The sequence below is a fragment of the Crocodylus porosus genome, unplaced genomic scaffold (genome assembly GCF_001723895.1).
Source record: "Crocodylus porosus isolate Cpor-Errol unplaced genomic scaffold, CroPor_comp1, whole genome shotgun sequence".
In the NCBI taxonomy this organism is placed as follows: Eukaryota; Metazoa; Chordata; order Crocodylia; family Crocodylidae; genus Crocodylus; species Crocodylus porosus.
The window spans coordinates 23045079-23067964 of NW_017728907.1; the positions used below are offsets into that span (position 1 = coordinate 23045079).

At 44.4% G+C, this 22886-nt stretch overlaps 1 protein-coding gene across 5 annotated transcripts in view; it reads left to right on the forward strand.

The window, feature by feature from the left end:
• The window catches only part of CUNH1orf21 (chromosome unknown C1orf21 homolog), a 221005-nt gene that overhangs the window by 191344 nt on the left and 6775 nt on the right, over nt 1–22886 (forward strand). For 2 of the 5 annotated variants that reach the window (XM_019530981.1, XM_019530982.1), the window contains exons 5-6: nt 1233–1300; nt 6225–6285. In XM_019530981.1, the coding sequence (XP_019386526.1) occupies nt 1233–1300; nt 6225–6285 (129 nt within the window). Of the gene's footprint in view, nt 1–1232; nt 1301–6224; nt 6286–6987; nt 8435–22886 lie in introns of those variants that run through there. The other 3 variants (XM_019530983.1, XM_019530985.1, XM_019530984.1) reach the window with 3 other exon arrangements.

Consider the following 22886-nt stretch of genomic DNA (forward strand, 5'->3'; position numbering starts at 1 on the left):
CCGAGCCTGTAAGTTTGTTGTGGATTTTTCCTCCCCAGATGGAGCACTTTACACTTCTCGGTGTTGAACAGCATCTGGTTCTGGTCTGCCCATCTAACTAATCTGTCTAGGTCTGCCTGGAACGTCAGCCTACCCTGATGTGTGGCTGTACTTCCCCACAGCTTAGTGTCACCAGTGAACTTTGCCAGTGAGCTTTTCACCCCCACATCCAAATGTAGATGTTGAAAAGCACTGGTCCAAGTACTGAACCCTGGGGGACCGCACTGCCTATTTTTCACCAGGTCGACACAGATCTGTCTATTGGTACTCCCTGGGTCTGACCCTGCAGCTAGTTTCCCACCCATCTGACCATTGAATTGTTGAGCCCGTGGTCCCCTAGTTTTACCCTGAGAGCCTCATGGGACACCAAGTCAAAGGCTTTCCTAACGTTCAAGTAAATGATGTCAGCCTCACTTCCTTTATCCAGGTGCTGAATAACCTGGCCATAGAAGGAAATTAGTTTAGTTAGACATGACCTACCTGCGACAAAACCATACTGACTGTCATTCAGAATTTTGCCTTCTACTAGCTTATCATGTATGGACTCCTTAGGAAATTTTTTCGAGGATTTTTCCTAGGATTGAGGTCAGGCTGATCAGCCTATAGTTCCCTGGGTCCTTTCTCCTCCCCTTCTTGAAGATGAGCACAACATTTGCCCTCTTCCAGTCTTCTGGGACCAGCACCATGAATTCTCAAAGAGTTTCGCCAGTGGTCCTGTGATGTCTTTGGCTAGTTAGTTCAGCACTCTTGGATGGAGTTAATCCAGTCCTGCTGACTTAGATATCCAGCCTCTCTAGCTGTTCTTTCACCAGCTATACATTGACTGTTGTTAAGTGATCATCCCTACTGTGACTATTCTGTGTCATATTTGCTTTTGGCAGGCTATCTTTCTTAGACCGGTAGAATACAGATGCAAAGTATTTGTTCAGGAGTTCAGTTTTCTCCTTGGTGTCAGTGATCGGATATCCAGATGCATTGAGCAGTGGTCCCATCTTTCCACTGGTTTTCCTCCTGTTACTTATGTACCTATAGAAGGACTTATTATTGTTCTTGATTTCAGTTGCTAACCTGAAGTTCATCACAGCCTTTGCTTTCATAATCTGCCCCCTACAAGTGTGGGCCAATCTTATGTAGTTCTCCTTGGGGCCAGTTCCTAGCTTCCATCGTTGGTAAGCCTCCCTTTTCTTTTTCAGAAGATCTGCGGCTTTCCTATTGAGCCAAGATGGCCTCCCGGCCCCTGTGCCACCTTTTTTGCATGCAGGTATGGACAACTGTGCACCGAGGATCATGTCCTTGAGGAGCAACCACTCTTCATTCACACTGTTTCCCTGCAATCCATAGGGCATTACTCACTAAAGTCCTTAGATTATTGAAGTCAGTTTTTTTTGAAGTCAAGAATTTGTACTTTATTGACAGATTTCCCAGGCCTTTGATGGACAATGAAAGAGATAGTGTCATGGTCACTGTCACCTAGGTTGCCCTCTTTCATCAGATCACTCACTGGGTCATCCCCCTATATAGTTTGTATAGTGTATATAGAGGTGATTGCATAATAGCTCAAAAAACAGTCTTCCTCTTGTATATTGAGGGGGGAGGAGGAGGGAGGTATATATGGGGGGTGGTCGGAGGAGTGTGTGGTTGGGTGGGTATGTCTGTGGGGGATGTGGGTATGGTGGGTGGAGAGTGTGGGAGGGGTGGGTGTATGATGTGTGTGGGATGGGGGTGGGTATGTGATGGGGATGTGGGGGTTGGGTGTGCATGTGTGGGAGGCTTCTGTCCCCCAGCCCAGCTTCCCTCTACCCCCGCCTGCTCTTTGATGTGGCTGAGCCCAGACCCTCCGTAGCTGGGGGCGGGGGGTATCAGCACTGCCTGCCTGGCTCACAGCTTGCTGCAAGGGGGTGGGAAAGCAGCTGCTGCCAGGAGGCAGCAAGGGAAGCCCCTAGGAGGGGGATTATGGGGATCCAAGCCTAGTGCCACCAGCTCTCTTGGCCTCTGTCCTATGCCTGCCTGACAGGGCTTCAGCTGAGCCCACAATGGCTCCTGTTTCTGCTGCTGCTGCTCCCACCCCACCTGCCTGTCCAGCAGGGCTTTGTGAGCAGCCGAGCTCCTTCATGCTCCCCCCCATCCATGCAGTCTCCCACCGGGCCGTGCATGAGCAGAACCAAAGCAAGGTGCAAGCACAGCCTGCCTCCATCCCGCTCCCCTCAATGCCACAGCTGTCCCTCCGTATTCCCTGCCTTCAGTGCTGCAGCAGGGACTGGAGAAGGAGTCACTGGACACCAGGGGAGCCCAGCAGTCCCCCAGGTGGCTGCAGCAGTGGCAGCAGCAGCTCTGCCCTGAAGCTGTGCCCACTGGCCAGGGCTGGGGCCCTCCTGCGGAGGAGGCTGGGAGCACAGCATTCATTGCCTCAGGCAGGAGCAGGCTGGACCTGGCCCCATGCAAAGCACAACAGAGTCAGCCAAGGGCTGGGCCAGATGCAATTGGTGGGTGCCCATCTGCAAGCCAGATCCAATCAGCTAGCATGCCAGATCCAGCCTGTGGGCTGTATTTTACTCACTCCTGCTCTAGTCTGAGCAATAGAAGCTGCTAGTTAGGCACCAACCAATTTGAGTTAAAAGGGAAAAATTAGTCAGCCAGGTATTCCAAAGGAGGAAGAGTTCATAGATTTGTTGCTTCTAATTTAGTTTTTTTTAAATCAAGCATGTATTTTAATTTTTTTTTTTTTTTGCAGAAATCAAGCCTATCTAGCTCCTATTTACCAAAGAGAAATGTATTTTTGAAAGATAATACTTTGGCCCATATGGACAAGTTCAGTTGCACTTTTGCAAAAATAAATGTACTGTTATCTGTTGGGTAGCTACAGAAAATAGCATTAGCCTTTCTATAAAACCTGCACTTTTTACAAAATGTTGCTTATACTTATTAAAAAACAAAACAGAACTAGGCTAGGCATTCTAAATTAAAACTTTTAAAAAGTATTTGTTGAAAGAAGTATGTAAGATATCATACAGATCATGGCTACATAGCAAAATTTGGATTTCGTGGAATGAAGACTAGATCATGCAAAGTGTATTTATCTACCTTTACACATGTGTTTAATAGTCTACATCAAGTATGTAGAAACTATTCACATAAATAGATTTCTACTGGTTTGGGGTCATAGGAGGTATTACAAAAGAGGTGTCATAGGAGGTATTACAAAAGAGGTAGATTATTTTATACCATTGTACTGATTTGTACTCCAAATTTCTGTAAAATATTATTTCTCAGTTATGAAGTAATTCTTTTTTATTAGATCAGAATGAAACTTTGAAGATCCATCCAGGTGCCATCAAGTCCTGTTATGACGATTATTGTTCTTTAATACAAAATGATCACAAAATAAAAAGGTTATACAGAAGTTTCATTTTGTGAGAAGAATTTTCTTGAGGAAGGGATACACCTTCTGCATTCTCTCTCTAACTCCTAATTTTATTGCCAAGATATGCTTTCCTGGCTTATAACAGTAACACTTGCAAATCTTCAGTGATTCTAGCACTCTGGCAAGCTATTTGTTTGAACTTTTTATCCACATAGCAATACAGACTTTTTGCCAATTAGTGTTCCTGAAAATTACATCCTAGGTGAATCTTAAAAACATCTTTTGCCGTTGTGCTAGAAGCTGAGACTTTGAGAGTTGTAAATTTCAAGAGCTGTGGATTTCAAATTCTCTATCATAGAGCTAGGTATGGAAGCATTTGCTTCACTCTGGCTGTCTCTGTCAAAGAGGCTATCTGCTGGAGCTAAATTGCTACATCACTTTACAAATCAGTGTCACACTTCTACCTACATTAACACGATGTGCATGCTGTATCTCTAACAGAGAAGTTAGTGTTTAAGTGTATGAGACTAGAATTTGCTAGCCTTTATTGAAGATGGCTTGTTTGGCAAGGCCTCAGTTACTGAAAATGGTTTGGAGTCATGAGGTTAGCTAACCTTTCTTCTTTATTTCTAAAACACTGACAATGTTCATGTTTTAAAATGCGCTCCTTTAAATGATCTGTTGATCTGTAAGTTGATTTAGATTGTAATTTAACTTCTAGCTTTCCTCTAAGAACTTCTCTTTCAAATTGATCTTTCATTCAGGGCATCAGCATAAGCAGAGAACTGGGTATGCTCATTCCAGAAGTAAATACAGACAGTATGCCTGGCTTTGCTAGAAATGCACTGTATCACTGAGCATTTAGAGGAGGCACTAATTTTGTTATATGTCAAAGGATTAGGTGGAAAAAATGAGAACCTAGGAAAACCTGGAAGTTGAATTCAGTGATCTGAATCAGCTTTACTGCTATTTAAATAGTGGTTCTACCAACTTAGAGGGCATGTCTGCACGTTCATTGATACACCTTAGATACTGCACATTTAGTTTAGTACTTGCTTAATGAAGTACTAACTAAATGTGCAGTAACTAGAGTTACTGTGCAGGAGCACCAGCGCATGGTTATTTTGTGATGCTTACTGCACATTAGGCTAATAACACTGCACAGTAGGCTATTAGCACAGTTTTTAACCGCCATGCCACTGCACAGTGTTGTTAGACTAATATGCAGTATGTGTCATCTGTAGCCATGCCCAGAGAGTCCCTTAACTGTCTAACACCATGAATGACAGACAAAAAACGAGAACTCTTGGTTCCAAAATGATACCTTTTATTAGACCAACTGGAAAATTTTGGAACCAAAAGTTCTAGTTTTTTTTATGTCTTTTTGTCTCAGGCCAACACAGCTACCAAGTACCCCCCTAACACCATGAATCAGATTTACACTGCTCTCCCCTTATCTCCTCTTGCTGTTCTTTTCTGCTACATTCAGTGCCTATCATTGTCCTCTCACCCCAATGTGCTAGACACCCTGATAGCCCTTCTTTTCATTCAAATCTCACCTGAAATCTCACTCCTTCTCTGAGTTCCACAGAGAGGCCTGATCATGTCAGCAAAGATGCTTTCCTCATCAGGCCTATTTAAAATGCAAACAAACAACAAAACCCTTTAAATACCATCCTTTGAGCTGTCTTGTCCTGTTTATTCATCTGATCACTCTGTATTTCCATACTGTAAGTTTCCCTTGGAGCAGGGCTTGGCTTCTTTTGTGTCTTATACCACATGAGCACACTGCCAGTGCTGTATAGATAGCTAATAATAGTATTTTCCTAACCCTGTTTACTAATATAGAATATAGGATCACTAACCCCTGAGCCTTTTGGGGCTGCAGAGTTAATGGAAGTAGCTAAGCATCTTCTGAGATAGCAATGAAAACCTTTCATCTCAAAGGAAAAAATACATGAGTTTGTACTAGAGATACTCAACTATTTACCATAGAGCATGACTATAGCAAGACTGAGCTCTACAGTGAGATCTGTAAAGTTATAAACCAAACTGCAGTTTCACACTGTGAATATCTGACCGGTCTCATGATACCCTTTGCAGCTTTGGAAAAATCTTTAACTTTAGCCCAAAGGTTTCCATCTGTATTTTAATAGCCCACCCACTGCCTGTGAAGTTTGCAGATGAATATTAGGTCCTGAAATCTGCATTAAACAGGAGGATAGATGCTGAAGCAACACAGTCTGCTCTTGACACACACCATTTCTAAAACTTAAATGTGTGTAGCATTAATACTGCAGGTCTTCTGCTGATCTAAAAGATACCAGGTTGTTTGTTTATCTGAGGGCCAACCCTGAAAAGCAGCGCATAGCGTGTTTCTCCTGTTGACTCAGCAATATTTGGTATTTAACTCCTGACACTGCTATGGGGTTGAAAGGACAGTTTCTCTGCGTTTTGGATATGGCACTTATTACTGAAGGCACAGTAAATTTGCACCTTAGAGACTAACTAAATCAGATGTAAAGCATATGCCTTCATGAGCTCAAGCTCACTTCATCAGCTGTATGTTTCATCAGCTTATGCCACATCTCTGATTTGGTTAGTCTCTTAAGGTGCAAATCTACCTTACCTTCTTCCTGACTTCAGGCTAACACGGTTAACTCTATCTCAGATGTTGTTACTCTTGACAAAAGATAGATAAGCACAAAGTCCATTGCTTTCCATTAGAAACCTAAAACCTGAGACTCAAGTCTGGAAGGCTGTGTTCATTTGAAAGAGAGACATATTTCTGCATACTGAAATATTTTTCCCTTATGTTTTTCAGCATGCACATCTCTGAAAGCCAACAGGAATTCTTCAGAATGCTGGATGAGAAAATTGAAAAGGTAAACGTTAAATAAATGCACGTTTTCATATGAAAATGTAAGCATTCAGGAGATGACTGGCTACAGGTTCCCTAACTACCCAGAGGGAGGAAATGAGCTCCAGTATAGTTCAGCACTCTGTACTTCACCAGTAGTTGGAAGTACCACAGTCTTAGCACTGAGCAGTCGCTTATTGGCATGAACCAGTGTGCAGGTCTGGAAGTTTGTGTAGGGAGGGGAGAAGTCAGAACAGTATGAGAGGAAACTTAATTTTGGAAAACTGTCCAAGTCTACTGTGGATGGTAAATTAAAGCTGTCCAAGCTTTTGGAAAGATTTTGGCTCATGAAATATAATGATAATAAAACGGGTTTTATACCATCTAGGATTATATTTCCTAGACTTGAGGTTTTGTTTAATTTCATAGGGTATTTTAACTTGAAGCCTAATATCAGAATAATTATTTATCAAGTATCTTCCATGAAATGATGCTAAGTCTCAGCTGATTTCTTAAAGAGCCCTTTCAAATTAACCAGCCTCATAAAGGGCTATGAATAGTAGCTGCAGGTATAAATATCCCTGCAGCAACCTGCACTGAATAGAATTGATGCTGCTAGAAATTTTCCAAAGCAGTGTAAGAGATTAATTTAGGCACATTAAATCTGTAACCTGGTTTGTACATTTTAAAAAACATCTTTATAGCAGCTTTCATTGTTGTATTTCAGAACTCTTTGCAGACCTCTTAATTAAGCCTCACAACATCCCTGTGAAGTAATTGAGTATTAGTACATCCATACCACAGATGGAAACTGAAGTTTGTGCAAATTAAATGACTATAAAGTTCGTAGTGTAGGTTCAGATGCAAATTCAGAAGCAATGGCAGATTCAGAAGCAAAACCCAGAAGTTCTGTTTCTCAGTTCCTGCTTATAATCACAAGTTGATGTTTTCTCAAGCACTTAAGTTTCACAGTTTGGAGCAAGGTACACAATATAATGGTATCTTTCTACTTTCAAAACCTAGCTGAGATGGAATGGATTATGCTTACAAATTTATGGAGACAAGAGGATAATAAAACAGCTCTACAAATATAAATTCCATTGACCTGCTGCTCTGCAGTTCCCCATTTCTAAAAACAAATTTATTTGGCTGATCTGCCAGTAATTATGGCCCTTCTGAAATCTGGCTAAATGCCACACTGAACAGATCACAGATTTATCCAAGCCAGCAAATTAGTTACTCTCTAGGGGGGAGGAGGAGGGAAGCTTTTATTTTGGTGAAGGAAAAACATGCGGGGAGAACTGAAATATTTCATTTTGTGCAAATAGGCATTACTGCATAGTCAAAGACCTTTTAAAAAAACCACTCAGAGCTGAATGTTTTAATTTCAGAGGAGGAAAAAAGGTCCAGCCTTAATATAACCAGTTTAAAAGGCACCATGTACTTTCCTACGGCCAAATAAATCCATGGTGACATTTCTAACACTTTGTGGCTGCATCTACATAAGACACTAGTTGTACAGTCATTACTGTGCATTCATTTAGTACTGGTATAGACAAGTCCTAAATGACTTTGCAGTAACCCAAGTTACTGCATAGTAGTGCCAACGAATGTCTTTTTTGTGACGCTACCAAACAGTAGCCTAATACTACTGGACAGTAGTGTAGTGTCACGGTTGTTGCCACATAATGCTATTGTGCAGTAGTATCAGGCTACTGTGCAGTCAGGGTCTCATGTAGACGTGACCGGTTTCTTCTTCAGCTGGAGAATAGTGTCCCTAAACCTAGCCTGAAATTTTAGCTCTTTAATGTTTTGGTTTGGGGTGCTGGCAGAGGAAGAGTTGCTGGTTACCCCCTTCTCTTCTTTCTGCTACATTTGTCAGGTTGTTTTTAAGCCTTCCTCAGAAGCATTGGGTGTTGGCTGCAGCCAAGGCTTGGGATTTTGACTGGCATAGGTGATGTGTGCCTCCTGAGGCTGGGGGGGGGAGGCACTGCAACCTCCGGCAGGCAGCAATGCAAACATTAATGGTGAGGGCAGGCCGAGCAGGGACCTGTCCGCAGGTAGCAGCAGGGGCATGGGGGGGATTGCCCTGCAGCCAGGCGCCAACCCCAGAAGTGCACACCCGGACGTGCCAGCAGCACTTCTGGGGGTAGGGGGGAGGCACCAGCGCTCCGCCTGCCCCCCCCCGCCCTAAGCCGAGAGCACTTGCTTTCAGGGGAGGCACCAGCACTCTCAGGGGGTGCATGTGCACCCCCATGCACCCCCTACACATTGCCTATGTGGACTGGGGTTCTTGCTTCTTTGCTCAGGGTTAGTCCAATTGCTATATTCAGGTCAGGAAGAAATTTTACCCCATGGTCAGGTTGGTATGGATTGTGGGGGGGTTTTCCCTTCCTCTGTAGCGGTGGGTAGGGCCCTCTGCTGCATTCTCTTGAATGTATATTAACAACCTTTTATAGATGCAGGACATTGGCTGCTATGGTTTCCCTGCTTTAACTGTAGCGGATTAGGGTGTTAGGTCTTGTGTGAGAGTTGATGAAGAGTTTAGATTATGGATAGGGATGGTCCTGTCTCAGGCTGGGAGTTGGATTAGATAACTGCTGGAGGGCTCCTTCAAGCCTTATTTCTCTATGAAAACTGTGAGATCTAGATAACACCAGAGGGGCAGCATCTGTGACTGGACTCTTATTTGCTGGAAAAGTTCTCCAATTAAAGGAGTATTGTAAATCCATTGCAACTGTATTTCCATGTCGGCACTTTACCAGTTCCTGCATATTTACTTAAACCAGGAATGAGAATCTTAATTTGTGACATACCCCAACATGAATTTAAACTTAGACTTTCCTGTTCATGGAAATTGTAGTTGTCTTTCCTCCTGATAAGCATAATAACCCAATTAACATTTAGGCACTTATTTTTGTATTTTATTATTCTTTGTAATAATAAAATGTTAATTAAACCAGACCTGCTGTAATAAAGACAATTTTAAAAGGTATCTCTTTCCTAGAAAGCGGTCTCATAATGAGTTTGTTGTCCTTCATTTACTGGATTTGTTTCAGGAGAGTAATGGAATCAATTCATCAGCTGCAGCTTTTAAAATCGGGTTAGATCCCTTTTCTTGCTGTTTGGCAGAATCATCATCTCATAGGCTTATGGGTGTCACCAATGTTCCTGATTACTAATTTCTGCCAGAGATTAGGAGATGGCTTATTAGGATGAAAATTACAATCTTATCTGGCAGGGAGGACAAAGAAGAATCTTTTGCATTTCAATCCATTGATAATAGATAAGATTGGCAGGGGTTAATGTATGGGTGAACTCTGTATTTGTTTTTTGTGGGGGGAGTAAATGTATCTGAGGAAATGCATGCTCAATTTTATTCTTCTTTAAAAGACTTTTTGTTCCTAGTGGTTCATTGTCAGAAATGCGGTTTTTTTCCAAGTATCTGCCAAGAGTGCCAAAACGGCGTGGGAAAATAAGATTATTTTTATTTGATCTTTATATAGCCCTTTCAATCCATGCTACAGGAAAATGCAGGACAGCAATAGAACATACACTTATAAAGGAACTGGAAAAAAAGACATGAAAACCTAATTTTAAAAACACTGAGTGAATTACACGACTGCGTATGAAGTATGCTCTCAAGCCACCAAGACGAGCTGTGAGAATGAACTATATTTGGAAATTATGCAAGACCCAACAGATTGTCTAGCTCACAATTCCTGATGCATCCACCGCCTTAGACTGGTTACAAAATACAGTGTCTGTCTCCATTACAGAGCAGTCCCTGTAATTGAGTCATGTTGTGAGTGTAGTCCCTGCACTATTGTGTTTGTAGTGGAGACAAAGCCAGAGATTGACATCCTACAAGACAAATCTATAGGGAGCTGTAAAGTGGTAAATTTTAGAAACAAAATACCCCTGAACTTAAATCCATAAAAGTGCTAGTCTCTATTACATTTGAACAAGAAGCATTGCAATGTGAATGCTATAAAGAATAGAGACAGTAAAACATGTATTTTAAATTAATTAAAAAAAAAGATTGAATGGCCAGGAAAACTTCCTAAAATCATACTGCTGTAACTGAAAGGTGGAACTGCAAGAGCCCTCTACCTGGGATCTCTTCACAACATATTGTCAACATTTCATAGAAGCAGGATATTGGCTGCTGTGTTTCTCCTGCTTTACTTGCAGCAGGTAGGTCTTGTGTTAGGTCTGAGTTGTCAGGGTTGATGGTAGTCTTATATAGAGTTTAGATTATGGATTGTATAGGATGGTTTGGATAGGGATGATCCTGCCTCAGGCAGGGTCTTGAACTAAAAGACCTCTGAGGTCCCTTCCAGCCCTACTTCTCTAAGATTCTGATTTTCAGCTGCTAAAACACAGGAAATGTTAAGTATTTATGCATATTGAGAACAAATAATCAATAATGACATACCTTTGAAAACAGTAAAATAGAGTAAGACAAGCCAGTATTAAAAACCAACAGCTAAATTCTTGGCTTCTGATGCAAATTAATTTCCATAAATGCAACCCTAAAGGTAGAATACAGAATTTCATTCCCAATTCATAAAGACTCCATCTTATGGGATATCAGTATCAAAACCTTGGGAACCATTCAGATGTTAGTATCTGCTTGTGTGTATCTTTGCTAGAAAAGACTGGAAATGAATCATAGGTGTGGATATCAGTGCAGTTATGATAATTAAAGCCATAATAGGACTCAAGGCCTCAAGGAAAAGTGAACATAAAATGAAGAATGTTTAGGACCCTGTATTAAGTTACACTAAGATAAAGCATAGCATCAAAAGCTCGGCCCATGCACAGGGCTTCCTTTGGGTCCTAATCAGAGCCAATAGAAGTTGACAATGGGTTGAACTTTCAGGATGATCCATGCTGAAATAGTGCTGAGTGATTGACACTATTGGAAACATAGGTATCTATATTCAGTTTAAAAAACTCATGCAAATAAAGATGTTTTTAAATATTTAGCAAATATACTCCTGGAGCTCCTATGGCAGTTGCTTCTGCTGCAATGAGCCTAGAAATGTAAAGAAAGGAGCACCGCCACAGGGCATTACCTGGCTGTGGTTTTGTCTGGTTAGAGTACTGTGGGGCTGGAGTGCAAAATGATGGCTTCATTTCCTCTCCGATACTAATATCTGATATTCGAAGTAGTTATTTACAGAGAACTAAGTCAGTCAGAAGTCCTAAACTTTAGAAAAGCTGATTTTGATAAGCACAGGAAGCTTGTTGTCAAGGCCCTAAGGGGCCATGACTCAACAGGAAGGGAGTCCAAGAGGAGTTGATTGTTCCTTAAGGGAGTGATCCTGAAAGCACAAGGGAATGTCTATCCCATCTCGGAGGAAAGGTAGCACAAGGGCACATCAACCCCTGTGGCTCAGTAGGGAACTCATGAACCTCCTACGCCTAAAAAGAGAGGCTTATAAAGGATGGAAGACGGGAATCACCACAGAGGAGGAGTATTCTGCACTGGTCCATACCTGTAGGGAGTGAACCAGGAAAGCCAAGGCTGCAACCGAATTCCAACTGGCTACACATACCAAGGACAATTAAAAGTCCTTTTTCAGATATGTGGGGAGTTGGAAGAATAGCAAGGGTAACATTGGACCCCTGCTAACCCAAATATGAGAACTGACAACTGACACACAGGAAAAAGCTAACCTGCTTAATGGGTACTTTGCATCAGTTTTTCATCAGGCCAAAGGGACCACCCTGCTTAGCATGATGCGAGGTGGCCATGGTGAGGGTGAATTTATGCCCAGCATCGGTGTAGACCTTGTAAAGAAACACCTTGACAGGCTGAACACCTTCAAGTCAACTGGTCCTTACAGGTTGCACCCCAGAGTACTTAAGGAGCTGGCCAGCGTCATAGCCCAGCTACTGTTAAGGATATTTGAGAATTTGTGGTGCTCAGGTGAAGTACCTGAAGATTGGAAGAAGGCCATTGTGGTGCCCATCTTCAAGAAAGGGAGAAAAGTAGAATTGGGGAACTACAGGCCAATCAGCTTGACCTCAATCCCAGGAAAGATTCTGCAAAAAATCATCAAAGAAACCATTCTTGACAAACTGGCTGATGGCAACATCCTGAGGGACAGTCAGCATGGGTTTGTTGTGGGTATGTCTTGCCTGACCAATCTTAGTTCCTTCTGTGACCAGGTGACATATCACCTGGATAAGGGGGAAGGGATTAACATCATATATCTGGACTTTAAAAAAGCCTTTGATCTGGTGTCCCATGATCTCCTCATAGAAAAAATGGCCAACTGTGGCCTTGGCTACATCATAGTGCGACAGCTAGGGAATTGGCTCTGAGGCCAGACCCAGAGTGTGGTAGTCAACAGAAGTGAATCATCATGGTGCTCCATGACCAGTGCTGCCCCCCAAGTCTCCATCCTTGGACCTGTTCACTTTTTAATGCCTTTATTAACGATGTGGACACTGGTGTCAGAAGTGGAGTGGTCAAGTTTGCCGATGACACTGAACTTTGGGGAAGAGCATCTACATCTGAGGATAGGTTGGTGATCCAGGCTGACAGGGATAGGCTTAGAAAGTGGACAGATATAAACCTGATGATATTCAATACTGACAAATGAAAAGTGCCCCACCTCAGAGGAGGAGAGAGGGGGACCCACAGCACCCTTATAGGCTCAGCAGTGCTACGCTCACTAGCACCATGGTTGAAAAAGACTTGGGGGTTATGACTGACCACAAGACGAACATGAGCCACCAATGCGATGTCACAACTGGTAAAGGAAACAAAACTCTGGCTTGCATCTATAGATAGTTCTCAAGTAAATCTCAGGATGTCAACCTTCCACTGTATTCAGCCTTGGTGAGGTTGCAGCTGGAGTACTGCATCCAATTCTGGGCTTCACACTTTAAAAAGGACGTGGAGAAGCTTGAGAGAGTCCAGAGGAGAGCCATGCACGTGATCAGAGGGCAAGAGAGCAGGCCTTATGAAGAGAGGCTGAGAGCCATGGGACTCTTCAGCCTGGAAAAGCGCAGGCTCAGAGGTGACCTGGTAGCAGCCTATAAGTACATAAGGGGTGTGCATCAGGATCTGAGGGAACGCCTGTTCACCAGAGTGCCCCAAGGAATGACAAGGGCCAATGGTCACAAACTCCTCCAAAACCGTTTTAAGCTGGGCATAAGGAAAAACTTCTTTACTGTCTGAGCCCCCAAGGCCTGAATAAACCCCTTCCAGAGGTTGTGTAGGCACCTGCTCTGGACTCTTTCAAGAAATGTTTGGATGCTTATCTTGCTGGGATCCTTTGGCCGCAGATGACTTCCTGTCCCTGCGGCAGGGGGCTGGACAAAATGATCTTTTGAGATCCCTTCCAGCTCTAATGTCAGTTTCATATATTTCATAGACAAGGGAATAGAGTCAGTGTCTCTGCCTCCTTTTATCAAAGCAAGACCGGAAATTCTTAGAGGAGTTTGGGCCAGAAATACTCCTACTGCCTGCTAGAAGCTAGTGTCATGCTCATAGATTTTTAAGCTGGCATGAAATTATTGTGACATAGTCATGGATTTTAAAATATGAGCCAAAATGTCATGTATGCATGGAAAAGCTTCAGGAAGAAAGGGCACCAGAGAGAAGGAAAATGAGAGGCAGTTAGCAAGAATTTAATCCGGTGAAAATATTGTTTTTAACAAGGTTTACCAAACCTTGTCTGAAATCCCACAATATCCCAACAGAGAATGAATAATTTATAATAGTATCAGTTAAGCCTGAAGAAAGAGCCTCTGGAGAAAACTAGAGAATTGGTTTAAAAAGATAAGTAATTAGCTTGACCCAAGAAATCAAGGCACAAATATGATTTCAGAAACTAGACAGGAAAGCAACAAAAGAGTATAAAATGAGGAATAATTCTGAGAGTTGCCATGAATAGTGATGGTTTTCTGAAGCTGATTAATTTTGCCAGAGACAGAATGTAACTGTGTCAACTGAATCAATTGAAATTTGTTGCACGATGTCATAGAAAATTAGGGTTGAAAGGAGGTCCTCTAGTCCAACCCACTGCTAAAAGCAGGACTATCCCCAGCTATATCATTCTACCCAATGCTTTGTCTAGCTGAGTCTTAAAAGCCTCCAAGGACGGAGATTCTACCACATCTATTGGTGACCTGTTCCAGTACTTTACTACCCTCCTAGAAAGAAAATTCTTCCTAATATCTAACCTAAACTTCCCTTGCCACAACTTGAGACCATTGCTCCTTGTTCTGTCATTTGCCACCACTGACAGCAGTCTAACTCCAGCCTCTTTGAAACCACCCTTCAGGTAATTGAAGTTTGCTATTAAATCCCTCATCAGTCTTTTCTCCAGATTAAACAAGCCCAGTTCCCTCAGTCTCTCCTCATAAGTCATGTGCCTAGCCTCCCAACCATTTTCATTGCCCTCTGCTGGACTCTCTCCAATTTTTCCACATCCTTTCTGTAGTAGGGGGCCCAAAACTGGACACTGTACTCTAGATGTGGCCTCATCAGTGCTGAATAGAGGAAAAGAATTGCTTCCCTTGGTCTGCTGGCAATGATCCTACTCCTAATACAGTCCAGTATGCTGTTAGCCTTCTTTGTAACAAGGGCACATTATTGGCTCGTATTCAGCTTATTGTCCACTGTAATCCCCAGGCCCCCTTCTGCAGAGCTTCTGCTTAGCCAGTCAGTCCCCAGCCTGTGCCAGTGCATGGGATTGTTCCATCCTAGGTGCAGGATTTTGTACTTGTCCTTATTAAACCTCATGAGATTTCATTTGTCCCAATCCTCCAATTTCTCAAGGTCTCACTGAATCCTAGCCCTAACTTTCTAACGTGTCCACTACTCCCTGCAGCTTGGTGTCATCCACAAACTTGCTGAGTGTGCATTCCATCCCATCTTCCAGGTCACTGATGAACATATTGAACAAAACCAGCCCCAGGATCAACCCCTGGGGCACTCTACTTGACACTGGCTGCCAGCTAGACTTGGAGCCAGTCATTGACTACTACCCTCTGAGCCCAATGATTCAGCCAGTTTTCTATCCACCTTACAGTCCATTCATGTCAAAAGAAGAATTTGGATTTGCACATTTTAAAATTATTATAAATGCTGATTAAAATAGAATGGACATTGACAGCCTTGTATTACTTAGACACTTTCTCTGGGACAACTTGGTGCTTCCACAATGCAAGTATTAAATAATAGTAATATAAAAAGGATCTAAAGTGGAAAGCGGAGTGTATGCAAAATTACTCAAATTAACATGTCTGCCAAAGTTTTCAATAATAGCCACCCAATAAATAGATTTTGAAAAATAACTATTTTTCCATAGCATTCCCAACATGAAGTGTAACATGATCTCTAAGAGATGCAAGCTTTTATTTATATACATTACTATTTGTATGTATTGCTATTAGAGCTACTTTCATAATCTATCAGTGCATTTAACTTCCTCCTAGAAAGCAAGAAGACGCTGATCAGCAAAATGTCATTAAATAGCAGGGGTGTGCGAAACAGGCCATATTCGATTCAGATTTGGATTTGGCCTGAATCAGGGACAGTGATTTGATGCGTTGATTTGGATCACTGTCCCTGATTCAATTCGGGCGAATCCGAATCTGAAGTTTTGATGCTGATTCAGAGAATCAGCAATTTGACCATAGACACAGCTTTAAATGTTTTTTCTACATACCTCAACGTACCAGGAGCAGCTTGTGAATGCTGCAATGCTGGGGCAGCTGGAGCGTCCCACAGGGGCATGGTGGGGTCCCCCCTGTGTGCTTGGTGGCGAACCCAGAAGCAGACCAGAAGTACTTCCGGTCCACTCCCGGGTCCACCAGGGAGCGCGCTGGACCCTCCCCGCTTGGTGATCAGCCATGGAGGGACCCCAGGTGCCCCCCCAGAGGCACCAGTCACCAAGCTGGGGGGGCACGAGGGTGGCCCCTGCAGGCTCCCCGACAGACCTGGAAGTGGACCGGAAGTGTTTCTGGTCCACATCTGGGTCTGCTGCCGAGCACACTGGGGAGCCCCCCATGCTCCTGTGGGACACTCCATCCACCCCAGCATCACAGCCACCTGCTATCTTGAGGTACGTAGAAAAAACGTTTAAAGCTGTGTCTGTCCAAATCTCCAAATCTTTTCAAATCTCTCCAAATTGATTCAGAGGGTTCCAATTCGATTTGGAGAGACTAAAGGGTTTCCTGATTCAATTCGGATTCGGAGGTTTGGCTGCCAAATTGGGGCGAATCTCCGCCAAATCGAATCAGGGACCGAAGCTTCACGCAGCCCTATTAAATAGTAACCTCTAATGACTTGCATCTGCTTAGGAACTCTCCCCTACCAACAACAACTATAGTTGTATTAGTCTGAAATCCTAGCTACACTAGTGCAACTCATTTCTTTCACTTGCCTGGCATACCTACATAACATATTTGCTACACTGAAAAATTTTTAGTCATATTAACTATATCAATATAAACAAGCATTTGATCTGATTTCCTAACTGAAGACCCAACGTTCCAGAGGAAAGTGGTAGAGGATTCTAAAGTTGTACAGAAATTCTGCAACATTCATTATCTCTTTCTGGTATTGAACTGATTAAATGATAAGACATTTTCTTTTGCCTTTATTTTATTTTTTTTTTTTTGCAAAGAGTGACTCCAGACAAAAAGAGGAAAAATTGCTGATTGCAAGTCTCATAGCTTCTACACACATATATTTACTTATGCATGCAAATCTTTTGTTCCCTATTCCTACTTAAATAAATATTTAAAAGTGATTTTGATGCTCATAAAAAATTGTAGATTGACATCTCTAGCCAGTGAAGGCCTTTAGCCACAAAACATACAGGCCAGACTTGCCCAGTGCTACAAAAATATGCTTCAACCCTGATTTCATAGATTTCATAAACATTAGGGGCTGGAGGGGCCTTGTGAGATCAAGTCCAGCTCCCCTGCCAAAAGCAGGAAGTCTGCAGGGATCAAATGATCCCAGCAAGATAAACATCCAAACACCTTTTGAATGAGTCCAGAGTAGGTACTTGCACCACCTTCGGGGTGAGTCTGTTCCAGACCTTGGACATGGAGTATAAAGAAATTTTTCCTTATTGAGTTTGAATTGGCCTTCTACAAGTTTGTGGCTGTTGGACCTAGTTATCCCTTGGGGAGCCCTGGTGAAAAACTGTTCTCCCAGATCCTGATGCACACCCCCCCCCCTTATATACTTATAGACTTCGAAAGGGATAAGAGGGTAGTTAGGTCTTTATAAGCATGTAGTCTTGGGCTTTTCTTCTGTGGTTGCCCGCAAGGGAACTGTTTTTGACTGAGTGCATTGTATACCTAAGCAATAGGCAATTGGACTTGAGATCATCAGCTTCTGTTGGTATAGGCCATCAAATAGTTATCCCATGGCAATGACTCATTAAATCACATTAATAAGACTGCAGACTTGAGTCGGAAGATATGATGCAGCCTCTTGTACAGTGTGCAAAGTGTGCCCTTGGAAATGAGTAATCTTCTAGCCAAAACGCATACAATGCAGGACTATTAAACTCAAACTCATTAGTAAAGTGGATGGGTCTTAATGCCTTCATTGAGCGCCTACATTCTAACAAAGTAAGAAATGAAGAAATTAACACAATACACAATTATTCTGTGCCTCCTCTTAGCACTTTCTTCCCATCCTTTCTGAGACGACTGTAAACAAAAACAGATTGATGAAAAGAGTTCCCACTGAAAGAACCACTTTAATGTTTCCCTGCTTTGGGATCTGTTCTGAAAGAGGCCACTGTGCATTGCCAGCCCTTTCAGCGATAGCATAAGAAAGGGCTGTTTGGTGCAGTTCAATTTACCCTGACAGGCCACCCGTCTTCCTCGTCCTCCTCCTCCTCCTCCTCTATTTGCTTTGGGTTCTAGCTAGAGGATGCTGGTGCCAAGCCATGGAGTGATAGCGGAAGCAGGGTCTCCTTAAATACCTTTTCTCTGTGGAACTCTCTCAGCTGCACAAAAGGCCGTTTAACTGAGAAGGCTTCAGTATTCCTGCCATGTGGGTTTGTTTATTGGCCTGTCACCTAGAACAAAGGACCGAAGCTTTTTCACGTTTAAAAGGATATCATAAACCATGCAGAATATCCTGGTAGGAACATGAGAACGCTTGCAGTTTCTAGATGCAGTGAGAAGAGGAGCAGTGGGGATTGGCTGTTTATGTCCTATGTGTGTGAGATGTTGCAGGGAGCTGCAAGTCAGTGGTTGTTTTCTTAAACTATTTTTGTGCTGCAGGTAAGAAGTTATGACTTCTTAAAATCGGGAAAGAAAAATTAAGTGTTGAAAATTACCAGGCAGTTTTTGTCCTTCTCTTTTGATTTTTCCTGACCTTGTTAACTTTCAGGGAGAGCCTTTATAAACTTGCAGTGACACATTTAGCTACTTATAATGTAACCCTTTTAATCCCAAAGATGAGCCAATAAGGTCTCATGGATCACTTTTCATAAGAGGAAAAATTGATGATAGTCAAGTGTTTCTTTGATACAGTGGCATGCTTTTTTGATATAGCAGCATATGGGTAGGTACCAATTCAGAGGGGACACAAGAAGGGTGCCACTGTCATCCAGGGCACAGAAATAGCTTGTTATGCCCTGCTTTGATATAGTTCTGCTTATTTATGAAGAATGTGCACCGAATCCTATTTCTCTGAGCATAAGAGACATTAAAAAGGAAGCAGTTTCCTTACTTGGTGCTCCAAGCCTCTTTTCCACCCAGTGCTCTAGCTAGAAAGCTCTTTTTTTTAGCTTTCTTGTGCTACAAATGTCCTTCTCTTCTGCTTTTTTCTCCCTCTGCTTCTGTGGTGCATCCAACTGCTTCTCTCATGCATGGATGCCCTAGCCAAAACAATACCCAGCCACGTGTATTTGTATTCAGAAGCTGACATAACTCAGTTCCTGATATGTGTTGCATGTGGCTTTAGTTTTTAGCTGTGACTCCCACAGTTTCAGCTATCTTAGTCTGAAAAGACCTTAATTGCTTCTACGATATATCCTGGATGTGAGGGGTGCTTCTATGCCTGTGGGGGGTAAATTATGACCTGCAGGCTGGATCTGGCCTGTGAGGCCATTCTATTCAGCCCGCAGCGCCCCTAAAAAATTTAGAAAATTAATATTTATCTGCCCTTGGTTCCTGTCAAAAATGAGAGGACCAGGGGCAGTAGGACCCAGGGGAAGCCCGGTGGGCTCCCACAACTTCAGGGCCCGCCCAGCCCTGCCCCCGAAGCTGGAAGCCCCAGCACATGGCTGCCCCATGCTGGAACCGCAGGTAAGGAGGTGGAAGGGCAAGGGAGGACCCCGGACAGGGAAGGAGCCTGGGAAAAAGCGGCCTCCTGCTTGCCCTGTGCCCAGTTCCCTTCACTGCAGCTACTTGCTGCTCACGTGGGGCTGCCTGTGCCTGCTCAGGACAGCCCCAGATGGGCTGCGAGCAGCTGCAGCAGGGAACCCTGGCCACGGTGCGGGCAAGGGGCTGTTTCTCTCCCACCCCACACTCAGCTTGTCCCCTGGCACAGAAGAAAGCAGCCCCTCCCCCACCACATGCCCGGTGCCCCGCACTGCAACTGCTCACAGCCTATGTGGGGCTGCCTGTGCCTGCCCCAGACAGCCCTGTGCGGGCTGCGAGCGGCTGCAGTGCAGGGTGCCGACCATGGGGCGGGGGAGGGGCTGCTTCCCTCCCACCCCACCGCACTCAGCACCACCTTGTAACGCAGCCCTGCTGCCGGCCTGGGCCCCATGCTGGCTTGGGGCTTGCCCACTGGGGCTGCGTGTGGCGACAGCAGCTGCAGCACCCCCGCTTGCCACACTAGGTGGCGTTTGACACTGTCGCCTCTGGGCTGCCCAGCACATGAGCTCCAGGTGGGCAGCAGTAGCCACCACTGCCCAGTGGGAAAGTGGGGGGGCTGCAGCTGCTGCCGCCTGTGGACGAGCCCGGAGCCAGTGCAGAGCCCAGGCTGGCAGCGGGGACAGATTACAAGCTGGTGCTGAGCACAAAGAAAAGCGGCCCTTCACTCACCCTGTGGCTGACACCCCACACTGTAGCTGCTTGCAGCCCACGTGGGGCTGCCTGTGCCTTCTCCAGACAGCCTCACCTGGGCTGTGAGCACCTGCAGCAGGGAGCACCAGTCATGGGGCGGGCGAGGGGCTGCTTTTCCCCATGCTCACCACCAGCTTCTTCCCTGCTGGCGAGCAGGGGTTTGGGGCTGTTCATTGCCCCCCACCTGTACCGTAGGGCTGGGGGGCACTGGGAGTGAACAGGTGCAGGAGCCAGCAGGAGCACGGGGCCTGTACCAGTGTCCCGGGGCCAGTGCTGGCGGGGCCCAGAGCAGGGTGGCAGGAGCATGGGGTCCCAGCCAGCAGGGGCTCTATGGAGCCAGGCCAGCTCCCCCCTCTCCCTGCTGGTGCAGCCCAGCCCAGCTCCACAGACCTCTGCAAGCCTGTTCCCCACTTTGGGCCCCACCAGTGCTGGCCTTGGGACATTGGTCCCAAGATGGTGACCAGAGGGCAGGGCTACCCATGCGGCCCATGACAGCCTGCCAAAACTGGGTAAGCAACCCTCCACCCGAAATAATTGCCTGCCCCTGTGCTACGCCCATCATCTTCAGGATTTCACTCCAGGCCTGTGAGAGAAATCTGGCTGCTCCATACCTCCTGGGAGGGGAAATGGGGACCCACTTCTCATTTTGGAAATAGGAAATAGAGGAATTGTGTTTGCATTCTAAGATACAGTAGTAAGCTTTAAAAAGAAATGTCCACAAATCATAATTCTACTTTATTTACACGTTACTTGCAGTTATTGTAACCTGGAGGTGGGCAATACAACTATATTCCCCCTCCCCTTGTTTATAGGTCTTAGTTTCACTAACATCCCAAATAAAAATTTCCCATCCTAAGAGTAATGAGATACCATCTGACTGAGAACTTGATCTTTCAGGGCACTCTGAACTTCAGCATCCATCTAAGACCAGTAAGGACTGTTCACAAAGCTGAAAGTCAGATTCATATTTGAAGGCCCACCCTATTTTCACTAGGGTATTTAACATCTTGTATGATCAAGCTCTTCAGTTGGAAATGGCAAACCTAGCTATGTTGTAAACTCTTGCTGAGATCACAAAATTGGGGGGAGGACCCATGTTTTCTTCTCTAGTCTCAGTTAGTCACTATATAGTATGGGAGGACAGTTATTTTTTATCTGAAGTGTGCTTTTTAAAATTCCTGGTGCCTGTTCCCCCAGTCCGCTCCCCCAGCCATCACCATCTGTTTTTACGGATTGTGAGCATTTATCTTACTACCACAGGGGACTTAATCCTACGAGGTACTGAAGCTCAATATGCATAAGCATAAGAGAAGTCCCAGTGGATTAAGTAGGACAATTAAGTTGTTTAAAGTTAAATATGTGCTTAAGTGCTAGTTTACTTGGGGCCTGTGTGCCAGACTAATCCCTACATGCCTTTCAAAAGCAGTAAGTTTTACTGGAATTACTTAAGTACTGGGAACTCCTCGCTGGTGTCGCGCTACCAGTGTGCCTTACAGGCTCCCAGGGTGGATGTCAGCAAAACTGGAATAGTTGATTCCACCCCCCAGCAAAACTCAGCTAGACCAGCAAATGTGCAGTGTTGCCAGTGTGCCTAAGTCTATGGAGGGCTTTTGCAGATGTAGCTCTTAGTCACAAATCTCACCTTATTTCACCTGACTGACCTAGCTTTACCAACAGATGCCTGTAGACTAGGTTGGAGACTGTTTCTTGGCTAAGGGGGAAGTAGGTAACTCAAGCTAATGAGTTTTCAGTCTAAAGACTACTCTTTACCTTGACCTGTTCACATGTGTGAAAACTAATGATTGACTTGCCTTTGCTAGGATTTTACCTTGAGGTGTCTCACTTGGTTAAAAATGAACCCTTTTCTCCTAGTGAAGATAAGGCTGCACTGTTGGAGGATTTTGACAAAGACTATGGTTTTTATCCCACCTGAGGATGAGGGAAACGAGGAGCAAACCTGAGCTAATTAAAATGCTGTTTGCCTTCAGCCCAAGCATTCCCTTTTCCCTTCCTTGAGTGGGTTGACTGAAAGCCATTCCTTATGCTGCTGAATTTGATGTTAAGTGAGAGATGAGTATGCAATTTGCAAGTTGTAAAATGCAACTTAAAATACTATACTTATTCAAATCCAAGATGAGGTTTTCCCGCTATTTAACATAGCTGGGGGAAGCCTGTCATTCTGGATTCAAATACAAGGCAGTAAGGGGGTAAGCAGCTTTTGGGCCCATGCCACAGGTGTTGTCTTCCCCTTGCAGCCTCTGTCCCCCACAGCCTTGGGCCACTTGACCTCTCTTCCCCCCCATCTCCCCTCATGCCCTGTAGCCTCAGGACCCCTGCCTCCCTTCCCTCTGTCTTCAGCCCAGATTTGGGGCTGCAGCTGCAATGCCACCACTGGTGCTATGAGCTGGGCTGGGGCCATGCTCTTGCCCAAGGCTGGAGCAGAGCAAAGGTAAATGTGGGACTGGGAGGCAGTGAGGCCAGAGGCTGCTGTGGGGGACAGGCTATGGGGCCCCAAGCCTGCAGAGTTGGGGGAAGGAGAGACAGAAGGCCTGA